Source organism: Periophthalmus magnuspinnatus, chromosome 14 (genome assembly GCF_009829125.3).
Source record: "Periophthalmus magnuspinnatus isolate fPerMag1 chromosome 14, fPerMag1.2.pri, whole genome shotgun sequence".
In the NCBI taxonomy this organism is placed as follows: domain Eukaryota; kingdom Metazoa; phylum Chordata; class Actinopteri; order Gobiiformes; family Gobiidae; genus Periophthalmus; species Periophthalmus magnuspinnatus.
In genome coordinates this window covers 18,988,193-19,002,488 of record NC_047139.1, presented here as the reverse complement: position 1 = coordinate 19,002,488, position 14,296 = coordinate 18,988,193, and the positions used below count along the sequence as shown (strand labels likewise).

The following is a 14,296-nucleotide window of genomic DNA, read 5'->3' as shown; positions in this document are numbered from 1 at the left end:
ATGTTGCAACCTTAAAATAATATTAATTGAATAGCAAATGGGTCAAAATCAAGACACTTTTCTTTCTATTTCTATGTGTAGTATTTTCTTCTGTTTTTATTCAAGCTCTAAACATGGGTATACATTCTGAAAATACATTACATTTTATTTTACACAGCGAAATATACATACACCAGCCATATTGTAAAGCATCAACATGAACATAAATGTTTACTGAAATGACAAAAGTGTATGTTTTGGAGTGCGGAGGAAAGGGTCTCAGACTGCGGAGAGGGGGAGGGGGGGCCCAGAGTGTGGAGTAAGGAGGGGGTCCCAGAATGCAGATCACATCCCGGAGTGGGAAGGGGGTCCCAGAGTGTGGAGTATGTCCCAGAGTGTGGAGAGGGTCCCAGAGCGAGGAGGGGGTCTAAGAGTGTGTCCCAGAGTGAGGAGTGTGTCCCCGAGTGCAGATGGGTGTCCCAGAGTGAGGATGAGGGTCAAAAGAATGTGGAGTAAGGAGGGGGACCCAGAGTGTGAAGTGTGGAGGGGGTCCCAGAGTGAGCAGGGGGTCTCAAAGTGTGTCCCAGAGTGAGGTGTGTGTCCCCGAGTGCAGATGGGGTCCCAGAGTGAGGATGAGGGTCAAAGAATGTGGAGTGAGGAGGGGGTCCCAGAGTGTGAAGTGTGGAGGGGGTCCCAGAATGCAGATGTGTCCCAGAGGAGCAGCACCTTAAGGACCCGTGTGCCCTGCGGCGGTTCTGTACATGTCTGCTCACATCTCATCACTTTATCAATAGCACACTGAACAGCGTTTGTGGAGGAGATGCTGTGTCGACATAGCTTGTTCGACTGTAAAAATAAGTTTGCCTTTTGAAATGCTTCTAACATTAGTTCCACTGTTTATCACTGTAGTTTGGAGGCAATGTTCTGACCCACTTTTCTGACTTTTCCGAGCAAGTGGATTTTAGGTAAAAGGAAAAGTGGGAATGTTGTAGAATGTTGCAGAAAGTTGGGGTACACAAGTATAGGCAGAATTACATATTCTTAAATTTCATTTCACCATAGACTGTACAAAGAAGAGGACTAAGGGAGTGTGACGTCAGCCATAGCGTTCAGCTCCAGTCAAATGAAGCTCTTTGTGGCTAACAGTTATAAGGGAGAGTTTGGCACCGAGTTCCCTATTTGGAATTCCGACCATGATTATCATAGCAACCAAAGAGCCAATCAGGAGCAAGGCTGTTGAAGGTAACGCCCTACCCGCTGGTTTAACAGGGAGCGGACGCATAGCAAGACAATGTCAATCAAATCTGTTGCTAAACCTCAGGGAAAGAATGCACCTGATTTGTCTGTTATTAATGTTCATGTCTTGATTTACAGACAATGTGGCGAAATAAAAACATCAGAATCATGTACAGTGGGTTAATACGAACATTTTAAAACCAAAATGATGAGGCGGCTCACTAAAACAGTTACACAGATGAGGTTGACAATGTAAAGCGAACTGGAGCCAAAGTTGAAGGAACCAGAAGTGCACCCATGCTCACTTCCTATTTGGACTGAAGGCTAGCAGATTAGTAATGTCTATTTATATATACAGTCTATGGTTGGTACATAAACAAGCTGCAGTACTAGTACTTTATTCATGGTTTGGTGCATTTACGCCATGAAGCAAAAGTTTGGACACACCTATCATTAATTTTTTTTTTTTTTTTTTTCTTAATTTTTACTACTTTTTACATTTTATATACATGCACAACACATCAGATATATGATGCAAGACATATGGAGTTATGTAGCAAAGAAAAAAAAAAATTCTCAGTTTTTTGTAATATATTTTATATTCAAATCCTCAAAGTCGCCACCCTTTGCTTTGTCAAAAAATATTATTTAATGGGGCGACAGTATCTCAGTTGGTTTGAATCCCGCTCTCACCAAAAAAACTAACAAAAAAACATCATTGGTAGAGTAATTAAATCCATCCAGGTTGGCAGTGCAATTCCAGCTCCTACAGATGAATGCTTTTGTTATGTCCTTGGGCAAGACACTTAACCCACCTCGTCCCCAGTGTCTGTGTACACTGGTGTATGAATGTGTGTGTGAATGGGTGAGTGGTTCCTTGAAAATGGAAAAGCGCTATATAAAAAACATGACAATTTACCATTTATTTATTTATTTTTTTACTACATAAATCCATATATCCTACTTCATATATTTGATGTCTTCAGTATTTATTTAAAATGTAGAAAGCAGTAAACATAATGAAAACAAACACTGAATGAGTGGGTGTGTCCAAACTTTAGACTGGTGGTGTATTTTTCTTAATTTGATACAATATTGTTATTTGAAACCCATGACCATACACTAAACAGTCACATTTTAAACAAGATATTCGCTCTCCTATAAGACCCTTCATTTCCAGACTTCTGAGGCAGCAGACAGTTCTCACGGGAGTCTATTGTGGCCACATTTACATCTGCCCTTTTCTAATCACAATGCCATTTCTCAGCAGCTGTCAGAAAAATGCCTCACTCTCTTTGTGAAATCCTAATGCTTTTGTCCTCTCTTCTCTCACAGTCCCACCCAAGATCATCAACCTCTCCAAAGACCTGGTGGTGAACGAGGGCTCCAATGTGACTCTGGTGTGTCAGGCCAACGGGAAACCAGAGCCCTCCATCAGCTGGAAGCTCATCTCCTCCTCAGGTAGGTTCATGGATCTTCTCTAGATGGATTTGTTGCTAGTTTTGACTGGTCCAGTAATTTGAGATGATGGAACCCTTCATTAGAATTAAAGAGGTGCTATTTTATTCTATGGGGTATTAACTGCTAACACCTAACATATTTAGATCACCGTGTTACCTATAGGCTATATTCTCCAAAAAACAACGCATTAACATTTCACTTTCGTTTTTGGCGCCTCCCCTGCCTTTGCTCTCTGCTCTAAGTCACCCCCCCTTCAGAGCGCAATAAGCATGCATTCCGCTAATGAAACTACTGCACATCACATCGTTTCTCAAATTGCCGTGTACAGTTTTGTATCATGTTTCCTGTAGATTTATGGAGAATTGTCATGTGGGAGCATGGGTGATGTACACATGTGGGCGGAGCCTTGCACAGAACCCTACAACGCAACAAGGGTTCGAATAGGGCGAGATCATTAGATTATTCAATCATGCATGGAGGACATCTAAAAAGTCTTCAGGCATGTTTTGATGAGGAAACAATGTTATAACATGGTAGAACGCTAAAGAAAAAAATATTTTGCATAATAATACCCCCTCATTAACATCATGATAATGTGAAAAACTTTGTGACCTTGGGATCCACCTATGGCATGGCAGGATAGTGTTTAGCATTCATGCCTGACAACAAAAAGATCTCAGGTTTGATTACCGAACCTGTCACTGAAGTAGTCAAATGATTTATTGTCTCATCGTGCATTATATAGCATTTAGCATTACGTGAGCCTTTTATTGTTTATTTGTTTTTGGTTAATTCCTGTCTCACCCCCTGTGCCCCCTCCTTTCACCTCTGTTTCTATCTCTCCATCTCTGACTTTCTATGACCCAGTGGATTCTTCGCTCTGCTTACTGCCCACCGCCGACCGTCATTATCGTCTAATTGTTCTCAGGCAAATAAACCGGCCCTGTTGTAATTGCACTAATTAATTAGGATAATTGGATGGATTTAAATGTTGCGAAGAGCCTTTTGAATGACAGGATTACGCTGGGAGCATTAGCATATAGCACAGACACCCGCTACGAGAGGACGGATGTTAGCGGCTTTGTTTAGCATGTTTATATCCATTATACGCGTCGGAGAAAACAGCAATTTCTGATACTATTTCTGGTTCCTGAATGTGTTGCTGTAATCAGTCAACATTGGTAGTGAATTAACATTTAAAAAGCGCTTTTCTTGGAGCTGTTCTTTGTGCTAACGCTGCATGGGAATTGAAATGTTAATATGAGACAAGCGCTGCTGACCTGTCTGCGCAGATAAGCTAGCATGGGACATTGATTGGCTCCTTTCTCCAAAACGTTTCATCCTTTTGCATACATTCAAAAGTGTGGAGTGAAAAGGCGCTATGTAAATCCAGTACGGTATTATTATTATTATTCATTATCATAGCTGTTTCTTGCATACGGGGAGTGTGTCGGAGGATGCCGTCGTTGTTTTTGTAAAATGAACGAGCAGTAGAGGGAGGATAAAAGACACTAGAGAGGTCGCAGAGTCACGAGTGTGTGGAGTGTGTGATAGAAATGTGCCCTGGAGGTTCTGGTATCTTCTAGAGAGTGATGTTGTCTTTGAGTGATTGTCGACTCCAGAGATGCTCTCCCCCGTCAGGGTAACTTTTATCAGCAGTAGAATAGTTTTACGCACAGGTTGGACAAACAGTGTTACCATATCCAAACAAGCATCGGTTCCTACCATAGACTGTAGATATAAATGGACATAGCTAACCTGCAAACCGCCACGTTCCAAACAGGAAGTGATCATGGGCGCACTTCCAATTCACTTTATATTAGAAAACTGTTGTCCTTCTGTCCGTAAATGATGCTAACAGGCTCGTCATTTTGAGCTTAAAATGTTCGTATTAACCCGCACTACATGATCCTAGTATTTTTTACTTTGCTATTGCGTCTGTAACTCAAGATATGAACATTAATAAGAGACAAATCAACTGCTTTCCCCAAGGTCACTCCCGCTAGCATTAGCAACAAGTTTGATTGATGGCGTTGCTAAGCTCCAGCCCCCTACCAAATCAGCAGTGCAGGCAGGAAGGAGCGTTACTTTCAACACTGCAACACTTGCTCCGGATTGGCTCTTTGTTGCTATACTTACAGTCCAAATACGGAACTCAGCTCCAAACAGGCCCCTATAACTGCTATACTTGATGAGCTTGCCTGGAGCTGAACACTATGGGTGACGTCACATTTACTTAGTCCACTTCTTTATACAGTCTATGTTCCGACCTGGGATACCACTTTCCATCAAGGAACCATTTACCCATTCACACACACATTCATACACCAGTGTACACAGACACCAATGATGTTTACGTCGAGAGCAGGATTCAAACCTCCAACGTTCAGATCAGAGGACAAATGCTCTACCATCTGAGACACTGCCATCCTGGAGTATCTATTCTGGTTCTGTTATAATTCAATAGTTAGATGGAACTCATAAACACATTTCGCCAACTACATCTTATTAAATCTAGCATATCTTAATTTAAAGCCAGCAATCTCCTGAATCTACTTACAAAGGGTGGAAGATCATGCTTGCATCGTTAGCATAATTATGTTTATCAAGGCAATTTAGGTCAAAGTTCAGGGTTAAAAATGCACGGCAAAATCAGACTCTTGGGAAGGATTTAAGGTCGAGGACTGGCGCTGGGTTTGGAGTAATGAGTATTTATAGCAGGGAGAGCTGCAAGATTAATCCCAATCAAATCACAATCACAATATGAATGGTCATAATTAGCAAACCACAAATCAGTGCTCTCTGAAATGTTAAAGGTCTTATATTAGACAAAATGGACTGTTATGAGCTTTAAGCCATGTTATAATGCTGTTACCTCATCAAAAACATACTTAGAGCTGTGTTTTGTTTAATTCACGCATTTAAGTAACCCTTTATGATTAGTCTGTCTACATCTCCAAGGTTCAAAATGCTCAGTCCCACCTTGTGGTGTCATGTAGTGGTAGGTTTCAGTTAACAGCTCCTTTTACCTTTAGTTTAGGAGAGAATGGAGCACTTACTGTATTACCACATGACATCACAAAGCGTGTGAGTGTTTTCTGTTTGAGAGAAGAACTCAGCCTAAATATGCAGGGTTTGTGTGTTAAACATGTTTGAATGAAACAAAACACAGCTCCAGGTCTGTCTGTGATGAGGAAACAGATATCAGAAAATAGAAAACAGCTTCAGGTCCTTTTAAGCTCCATCATAAAATTGTATTTTTTTATTTTTCATTTATTTTCAACAGATTTGGTGATGCAGAGTGTCTGTTGTAGGCCTGTAATATATTGATAGCCTGGTATTATCAAAAATAAATAAAATGAAAAATCTGCATTTTTGAAACTGTTGATGTGAAAGATGGGCCAAATGTTGCACCAAACTACAAAACACCGTAAGATTACATCTGTAAACACAGGAGCCAGTTACAGCCGACAGTGAAGGGCCTTTACCCCCAACATATTATTTGGCCACAAGGTACATTATAAAATACAATGTCAAGACTTACATTATAGCCATGCTGGGATTTTTTATCAATTGCCAGTGTTATAGTAAACATATTTTTAAGGGTGAAGTTAGATCAGTGTGTTCAAAATATATTAACCAATAACGAGTCCAATAGTACTACGGGTGAAAGGAAACGTGTCTTGTAGGAGTTGTAAAGTTGTGATTGTTCAAAGACTTGAGCTGAGCAGATTCTGGCTGAGTAGCTGCAGGTAAGATGTATTGATTCGGCAGCGGCCCATCTCAGAGACTCAAGTGTGAGTCTCTGAGATGTGTCTTGCTTTAGGAGATGGCTGGATTGGTTTAACATCGCCCTCTTTGGAGCGTAGAAAAGCAAAGAGTCAAACTACAAATCTCATTCGTTCTCAATAGATATTTGTTCTGCCACAGGCTAAGGATCAAAGCAAAATCCCAGGATACTATTGGATCAAATGGTCAAAAAGTCACATTGTTGGCAAAATTGTGTTTGATAGGCTGTATTTAACAAAGAAAAAACACTTGTGGCGAGCTAAAAAAAATGCCTAAAATGTCATGCTCGACAATTTAAAGGTGTATTATGTAACTTTTCCGATGGAGGATCTGCCACTTTGTCTCTACAGAGATGTGTTTGCTTTGTCAAGAGATTTACGCATATGTAACTCTATGGGGACAAGCAGAAACACTGAGGGGTAAGATTAATGTTATACTGTGGAACATTACAGGCGAAGCAATAACATTTCCGTGGGAACAAGCAGATGGCAGAACCCCACCAGAAAACTGACTCGTAATGCAGTTATTGATAAAGCTCTGAACACTCTGGTTGAATGGGCAATACAATGCTTTTCATTTAAACCAAGGCTGATGTTAAAAATAAAATAAATAAAAAATAAAATAAAATAAAATAAAATAAAATAATAATAATAATAATAATAATAATAATAATAATAATAATAATAACATAATAAATTAAATAAATTATAAAACAAATACATACATAAATAATTAAATACATAAATAAATAAATAAATAAATAAATAAATAAATAAATAAATAAATAAATAAATAAATAAATAAATAAATAAATAAAAGCTTACCATCTTTATTTCCTGGACTTAACATAGTCAAATTTCTTCCCTCCTCAGTTTTAGGAAGAATGCTATGAAAATGTATTCAGTTCAAGAATACTAATATATGGTGCCATCAAAGTACTGTACCGTATTCTGAGTACTTACAATACTTTTACACCCAGTTGCTTTTAAATTATAGAGTAAAAATTCAACATTTCATTAAAAACAGCTTTGCGGTTTGTTTCACTGCTTTTTTTCACTTATTTATCAGTAATGGGAGAAGTTGAAATGAAAAAGTAACTGTAACAGAATACAGTTACTCAGAAGTAGTATTCTGAAGATGTATCCTTAGTACATATATTCACTTACTTCCCAATAGTCTGAACTCTGCTCCAAACCACAAGCTTTTACTGACAGAGGATTGGCTGTCGACCTCTAAAATAAGACTCGTTTGTCCACTGATCTAAAGGTTGGAGGTTTGAATTCCGGTCCCGACATAAACATTATTTAAAATGTATTTATAAGGAACTACTTCAAAAACTACCAGAATACCTCAACTGCTTGTTACTCATTGATACCGGAACATTTAATTCTAGATCACATGACTGCATAAGCCCACGGATGAATGCTGTAATTGTGTCCTTCGGCAAGACACTTAATCCACCTCGCCCCCAGTGTCTCTGCAGACTGTTGTATGAATGTGTGCGTATAAATGGGTGAGTGGTTCCTTGATGTAAAGTGCTTTTGAGTGCCTTAAAGGTGGAAAAGCGCTATATAAAAAGTGACCATTTACCAAGCTGAGTGTTGATGATTAGAAATAATTAGATCTTGATTAATATGCAATCACTTTAATATCCCTAATTCAAATTGTGATTATGAACCAACGGCATCTAGAGCAGTGGCTGTATAAGGATGTATTAGCCAATCACAATGAGGAAGAAACCGCTTTCATGTTTTCAAACCTCAAATGAACTGTGGTAAGGTCTTCTTGGGCTCATCCACAGACTTGCTTAGAGGGAGAGAGAGGACTTAGACTGAGCTGCTGTCCTCATGTGGAGAAGGCCAAGTCTCCCTCACTGAGCCGCTTCAGGCCTGGCCCATCGGATGCCAACCTCCCCTGGCACATGCCCAACCAGCCCACACAGAGACTAAAGGAGGAAGGAGAGGAGAGAGACACTGCTGAGGTCAGGGACAGGCTCTGCAAACTTTTTGGTGCTCTCACATGTTCTGCAGTGTAAGAAAGACTTGGGAATGAAACGAGTCAATATTGTAAGCTACCACGGTTCATAAGGTCAGAGTTTATGCTGTTTTAAAGATATCTGAAACGAAGTCTGTCACCTGCTTGTTTCTGGGGGGATGTTATCGTTTTGCTTGGAATATTACACAGTATGGAATTAAACATATACACAGTATGTTCCATGTGTTGAATTAACAAGTGTTTGTGTTGCTCAAAAATATACTGGCAAACATGCGTCTTCACTCCTACAGCATTTTGTCCAGTTGACAGATTATATTTCTTTTTTGCCATTCATTCTTACTGTGAATAAGGTTGCCTCTCCACAGATTTGGCCTGTAACGTGCATCACCTATTTGTCATCTGCCTGAAAAGTTGCATTCTGTACCTTTAAATAAAACAAATAATGCGCAGACTATTAGTGAGTAGAGATGATTATTCACAATCGAATCGAAATTGCAATTTGAATAATTCAGCAAATCGAAAAGGTTGAATTGTTATGGACAATAATTTTTGTGATTCTTGTATTAGTTTGTCAGTTCATATTTCAGTATATTACAGTATGTCCCACTGGGAGGAGGCCCTGAGGAAGACCAAGGACACGCTGGAGGGACTATGTCTCTCGGCTGGCCTGGGAACACCTTGGGGTTCCGCTAGAGGAGCTGGAGGACGTGTCTGGGGTGAGGGAAGTCTGGGAGTCCCTGCTTAGACAGCTGTCCCCGCAACCCGGCCCCGGATAAGCGGAAGAAAAATGGATGGATGGATATCTGTCTTTTTGTCAGTACTTCAGGTTGTGAACTTAGAATCTTAAAGTTCTATATTTTTCCCAAATCGTTGAGCCCCATTGGTCATACTTTGTTGTCACTTAGCAATGGCAAAAAAAGTGTCATTAGCAACCAGTTAGCATACCACAAGAACAATGTACTGAAGACTCAGGATTTACCCATGTTTCATATCTGTTAAAATGGTAAATAGTCACATTTTTTGTCTCACACTCTTGCACCTTCAAGTCACTCATAGCACTTTACATCAAGGAACCACTCACCCATTCACGCACACATTCAGACACCAGTGTACACAGACACGGCAGGCTTCTCCAAGGACACAACGACAGCATTCATCTGTGGTACCTGAAATCGCGCCACCAACCTGTGGGTCCATTAATCTGACCGCTCAACCAATGATGTTTACGTTGAGAGCAGGATTCGAACCTCAAACCTTCAGATCTGCGGACAAACACTCAGCTGAGCTACTGTCGCCTGTTCCAACGCATCAGAAAAATTTCCTGACAAGTTGACCTCAGAAAGTGAATAAAGTCCGCTAACCCATTTTATCTCCCTCCAGGCTCTATGTATGAGCTTTTCCCTCAGCCTGTTAACTCACACAACCCCACATTCTCCTTATTAAACCTCCTCCCCAGTGTCACATGGGAAGTCCAATTCTGGCCTGTATTCTGCACATGCTCGATTGTCTTGTCTGTTATGATCCCGCCTCTTCCCAAAAGGCCTTGAGTTACTGTTCCTCCAGGATCAGACATTGCATAACCTGCTCGCAGACTTCAGAAACTTGTAAAACTCATAATATCCGCAAACGTTTCCGTGGCGATTGAAACAAGCAGCGCACAGTGGGTTGACTATTATTGGTCCAGGGGAACGTCGGCCCAGTCAAAACAATTCACCTCTTGAATAGAGAGGGGAGTCTGCCGAGTTTAGATGTGTTTCTGTTTATAGTGAAGCAAACACAAGACGGCTGGAGCGAGGGGCCTGATGAAATCTGTCTGAAGGAAGGAGGATGGACTGCTGTTTCCCCGTCACTGTGTAATTTCAATAAGGTAGTGTTTGACCTGGGGTTAAAAGTTACAGTAGCTTAGTTAGTAGAGTGTTTTCCCACTGATCCGAAAGGTTGGCGGTTCAAATCCCACTCTCGACATCAACATCATTGGTACAGCGGTCAGATTCACTTACACACAGGTTGGTGGCGCATTTCCAGCTCCCACAGATGAATGGTGTCGTTGTGTCCTTGGGGAAGACACTTAATCCGCCTCAACCCTAGTGTTTTACATAAAAATGTGATAATTTACCCAATTTCCAAAGTGTGAATCTACCTTGACTTTTCTTTGCAATGAGATAAAAATATACCAGTGGCTCAGTTGGTACAGGAAACTTGGCGATTCGACATAAAACATCATTGGTAGATCCACTGATCGGCGGTGCGATTCCAACTCCCACACATGAATGCTGTCGTTGTGTCCTTGGGCAAGACACTTAACCTATCTGGCCCCCATTGTCTGCGTACATTGGTGTATGAATGTGTGTGTGAATGGGTGTGTGATTCCTTGATGTAAAGCGCTTTGAGTGACTTGAAGGTGGAAAAGTGCTGTATAAAAATTTGACCATTTACTACAAGCGACAAAACAAAACACAAAATGGTTTAATTATTTAAGTATGATGTGAGCTTGGTAAACAACTTTATTTCCAGTCTCCCTGAAACAACATGTTCTGAAAAGCTTTCTCTGAATAGATGAGATGCTTTTGTCAGTGTTCTGTCAAATAGTGAAAAAGCAACTATCAGAAGACATACCGTACCTGCTTGTCAATGCCTGATCTTCAGTGCAATTGAAGTTTATTTATGTAAAACGATCTTATCTTATGTCAATCTGATCTTGTCAGAAGCTAAGTGAGGCCGGGCCTGGTTAAACTTGGATGTGAGACAGCCGGGTATACAAAGTGCCGCGGTCAGGCAGGAGTGATTGTGTACTTTTGTTGTGTCCTTAGGCAAGACACTTCATTCCATTGTGTAGTCTGAGTGAGTGAGTGTTGGTGGTGGTCGGAAAGGCAAATGGTGCAGATTGGCAGTCGTGCTTCTGTCAGTGTGTCCCAGGACAGCTGTGGCTATAATAGCAGCTTACCACCTCCAAGTATAGAGTGAATGAATAATGCACTGTAAAACGATTTGGGCGTCTTAGGAAATCTTACTCAACTGTTTATGCGACAATAGCTCAGTTGCTAGCGTTTTAATCCACTGATCTAAAGGTTGGCGGTTCGAATCCCTCTCTCGACAACATAATTTGTTGAATGATCAGATCCAGTGACCCACAGGTTGACGGTGAGATTCCAGTTCTCACAGATGAATGGTGTCGTTGTGTGCTTGGGCAAGACACTTAACCCACTTTGTCCTCATTGTCTGTGTACACTGGTGTATGAATGTGTGTGTGAATGAGTGAGTGGTTCCTTGATGTAAAGTGCTTTGAGGTAGAAAAGTACTATATAAAAAACATTTACCAAAGTAATTGTCTACCCACATAATTAATTAATAAAAAAGTGGTATATGCAAGCGTAAATGTGATGTAACACTCAGATCTAAACCACATCTGCATGAGGCCTGTGCAGTACCTGTATAGATGACACTTGTTTAACCACTACATAGTTTTAATGCATGTTACCAGCGTGCAAACAGCTCACGTCACTCCCTCGTCTGCTCTTCCTGCTTCCACACTCTAATGTGCCACAGAGTACATCATTATTTCACTATCTGTCCCGCTGTCATGGACCTGGGGGTATAAATATTTATTGCAGTACTGAAGGGAGCGTGTGTGTAATGCAGTATCTTGATATTGCAGATATGAGTGAGGTGATATCAGAGGAGATCAGCCGCTGCCACTCTGCGCTGCTGGAGCCGAGAGCTTTGGGAGTTGGTTCTCATATTGTCGACTCTGTGTGGGATATAGACAAGATAACGTAGCTGCCAACTCGAGCAACTTAATACAGGGTGTCGCTCTGATGGAAGCCTTATTTTGCTTCAGAACAAAAAAAAAGAAAAAAGTTTATATACAAGATGGCAACTAACTAGGCTTTTGTTTTAGCTTTTAAAGTCTCCTAAACATACCTGCATTTGTGTTTATTCATTTTGCATGTTTGAGTAGTCAGGTCAGTTTGTTTGTACTGCGCATAAAAGAGGTTACTGCAAAGTGGTTCAAACAATTTTTAAAACTATATATGTGACACAAAAAACCCCCCCAAAAAAACAAAGATATAAAGTGTAAGGGAACTTGAAATTGGTGTATTATATGTGGCCAAACCTCCATGTCAAAGCCTGATCTCTGAAGCAGGTCTGGGCGTGGTTAATTCTTGGATGGGACACCGCTGGGAATTCCAGGTGTCACAGTGGGTCGCTAGTGACAAAATTTGTCTTTGTGTCCTTAGAAAGACACTTCAACTACATTACCTAGTATGAATGTGGTGTAGTGTTGGGTCAGTTGGCCTCGTTTCCGCCAGTCTGCCCCAGGACAGCTGTGGCTACAATAGTACAAGGGTGTGGAGTGAATGAACAATGCACGAATTTGTAAAGCGACTTTGAGCATCTGGAAAACCACCATAGAAGACTAAGACATTAATACTACTATTATTATCATATTGATACTAATACGATCAAAAGTATGTTCTTCATGATAATTGGTTGATAAGAGGCATGTCCTTTTATTTACATTTTTGTTAAATTTAGTTAAAAGGCTGAATTAAAAGTTTTTGTCTCAAACTCTGAAACTGTGGTGCTTGTCTGACTGGTCTGTGACTCATACAGTGCCGTTGCTGGCGGTAATAGAAACACATTTGCAAGGACACAGATTATCACCTTCATGGTTTCTAAAAAATAAAGTTTGTGTTTCTAAATTTTACTTTGTTTTAGTTTCTGCATGTTCTCTCCATTCCTGGATACTTGCTGTACTTTCTAATAGTAAAGTGCATGAGCCAGTTCTCCTGACCAAGGTCCTGGCTCAGAATCGAAAGTCATAAATGCTGGCTCTGAGTCAAATGCAAACTATGTATTTTTTTTATATATAGAGAGGCCCTGAAGCTTACATTACATTATCAGAAACTTTGGATTACACCAACCCCCATTAACCTGACTTTGTAACGTAACTATTTTTGTTCTTATTAAAACAATATAGTTGCAGAATATATCTATAGTAAACAGTGTCACAGTTTAACCATGGGTTTCAGAGTGACGAAAGATTAACACTGTTGCCATAGCGATTAACAAAACAAAACATTGCTTGGTGAAACGTTCTCCAATGTCTCATATAAACAGTTGTATCAATCTAGTCTTGAAAGCAGCATGGTCTGAAGTAGAGATCGACTGATTTCAGTTCTTTAATGGCCGATACCAATATGGATTGTTTAGAATACAGAGAAACCGATGGCTGATAAGATCTGCCGATATTTTGGTAACGAAATGTTAAGTGTTAATATAAAGCTTTGTGTGTACTTCTTAGGCAGCAGATCAACCAAATCAAAATGTCGGCCTGTGCTGGAATTAAGGCGGATAGCTGATATGCTAAAAAGTCCAAATATCAGTCTATCTCTAGTCCAGTGAACTAAGAGAGTGTGGCGTCACCCATAGCGTTCAGTCAAATGAAACTCATCGAGACTAGCAGGTATAGGGGCAAATTTGGAGCCGAGTTCCAACCACGAATATATACCAAAGAGCCAATCCGAAGCCAGGCTGTTGAAGGTAACGCCGCTGGTTTAGCAGGGAGTAGGCACTTAGCAACACTGTCAATCAAACCTGTTGCTAACACTAGCAGGAGCAACCTCAGGGAAAGAAGGGCCCTGATATGTCTGTTATTAATGTAAATATCTTGATTTACAGACAAAATTGTGAGATAAAAACAAGTTTAGAGCGAGTTAAGATGAACATTTTAAGTCCAAAACGATGAGACTCACTGCAGCAGTTACAGAGAGAGGGGCCACAATTTCTCAATGTAAAGTAAATTGGTGTCCATGGAGCCCGAACTACGCTCATA

At 40.4% G+C, this 14,296-nt stretch overlaps 1 protein-coding gene across 3 annotated transcripts in view; it reads left to right on the top strand.

Moving 5' to 3' along the window:
• Window positions 1-14,296, top strand: part of ntm (neurotrimin) — a 945,217-nt gene that overhangs the window by 894,612 nt on the left and 36,309 nt on the right. For all 3 annotated transcript variants that reach the window (XM_055226833.1, XM_055226834.1, XM_055226832.1), the window contains one exon: window positions 2,551-2,676. In XM_055226833.1, coding sequence (XP_055082808.1) covers window positions 2,551-2,676 — 126 coding nt within the window. The remainder of the gene's footprint in view (window positions 1-2,550; window positions 2,677-14,296) is intronic.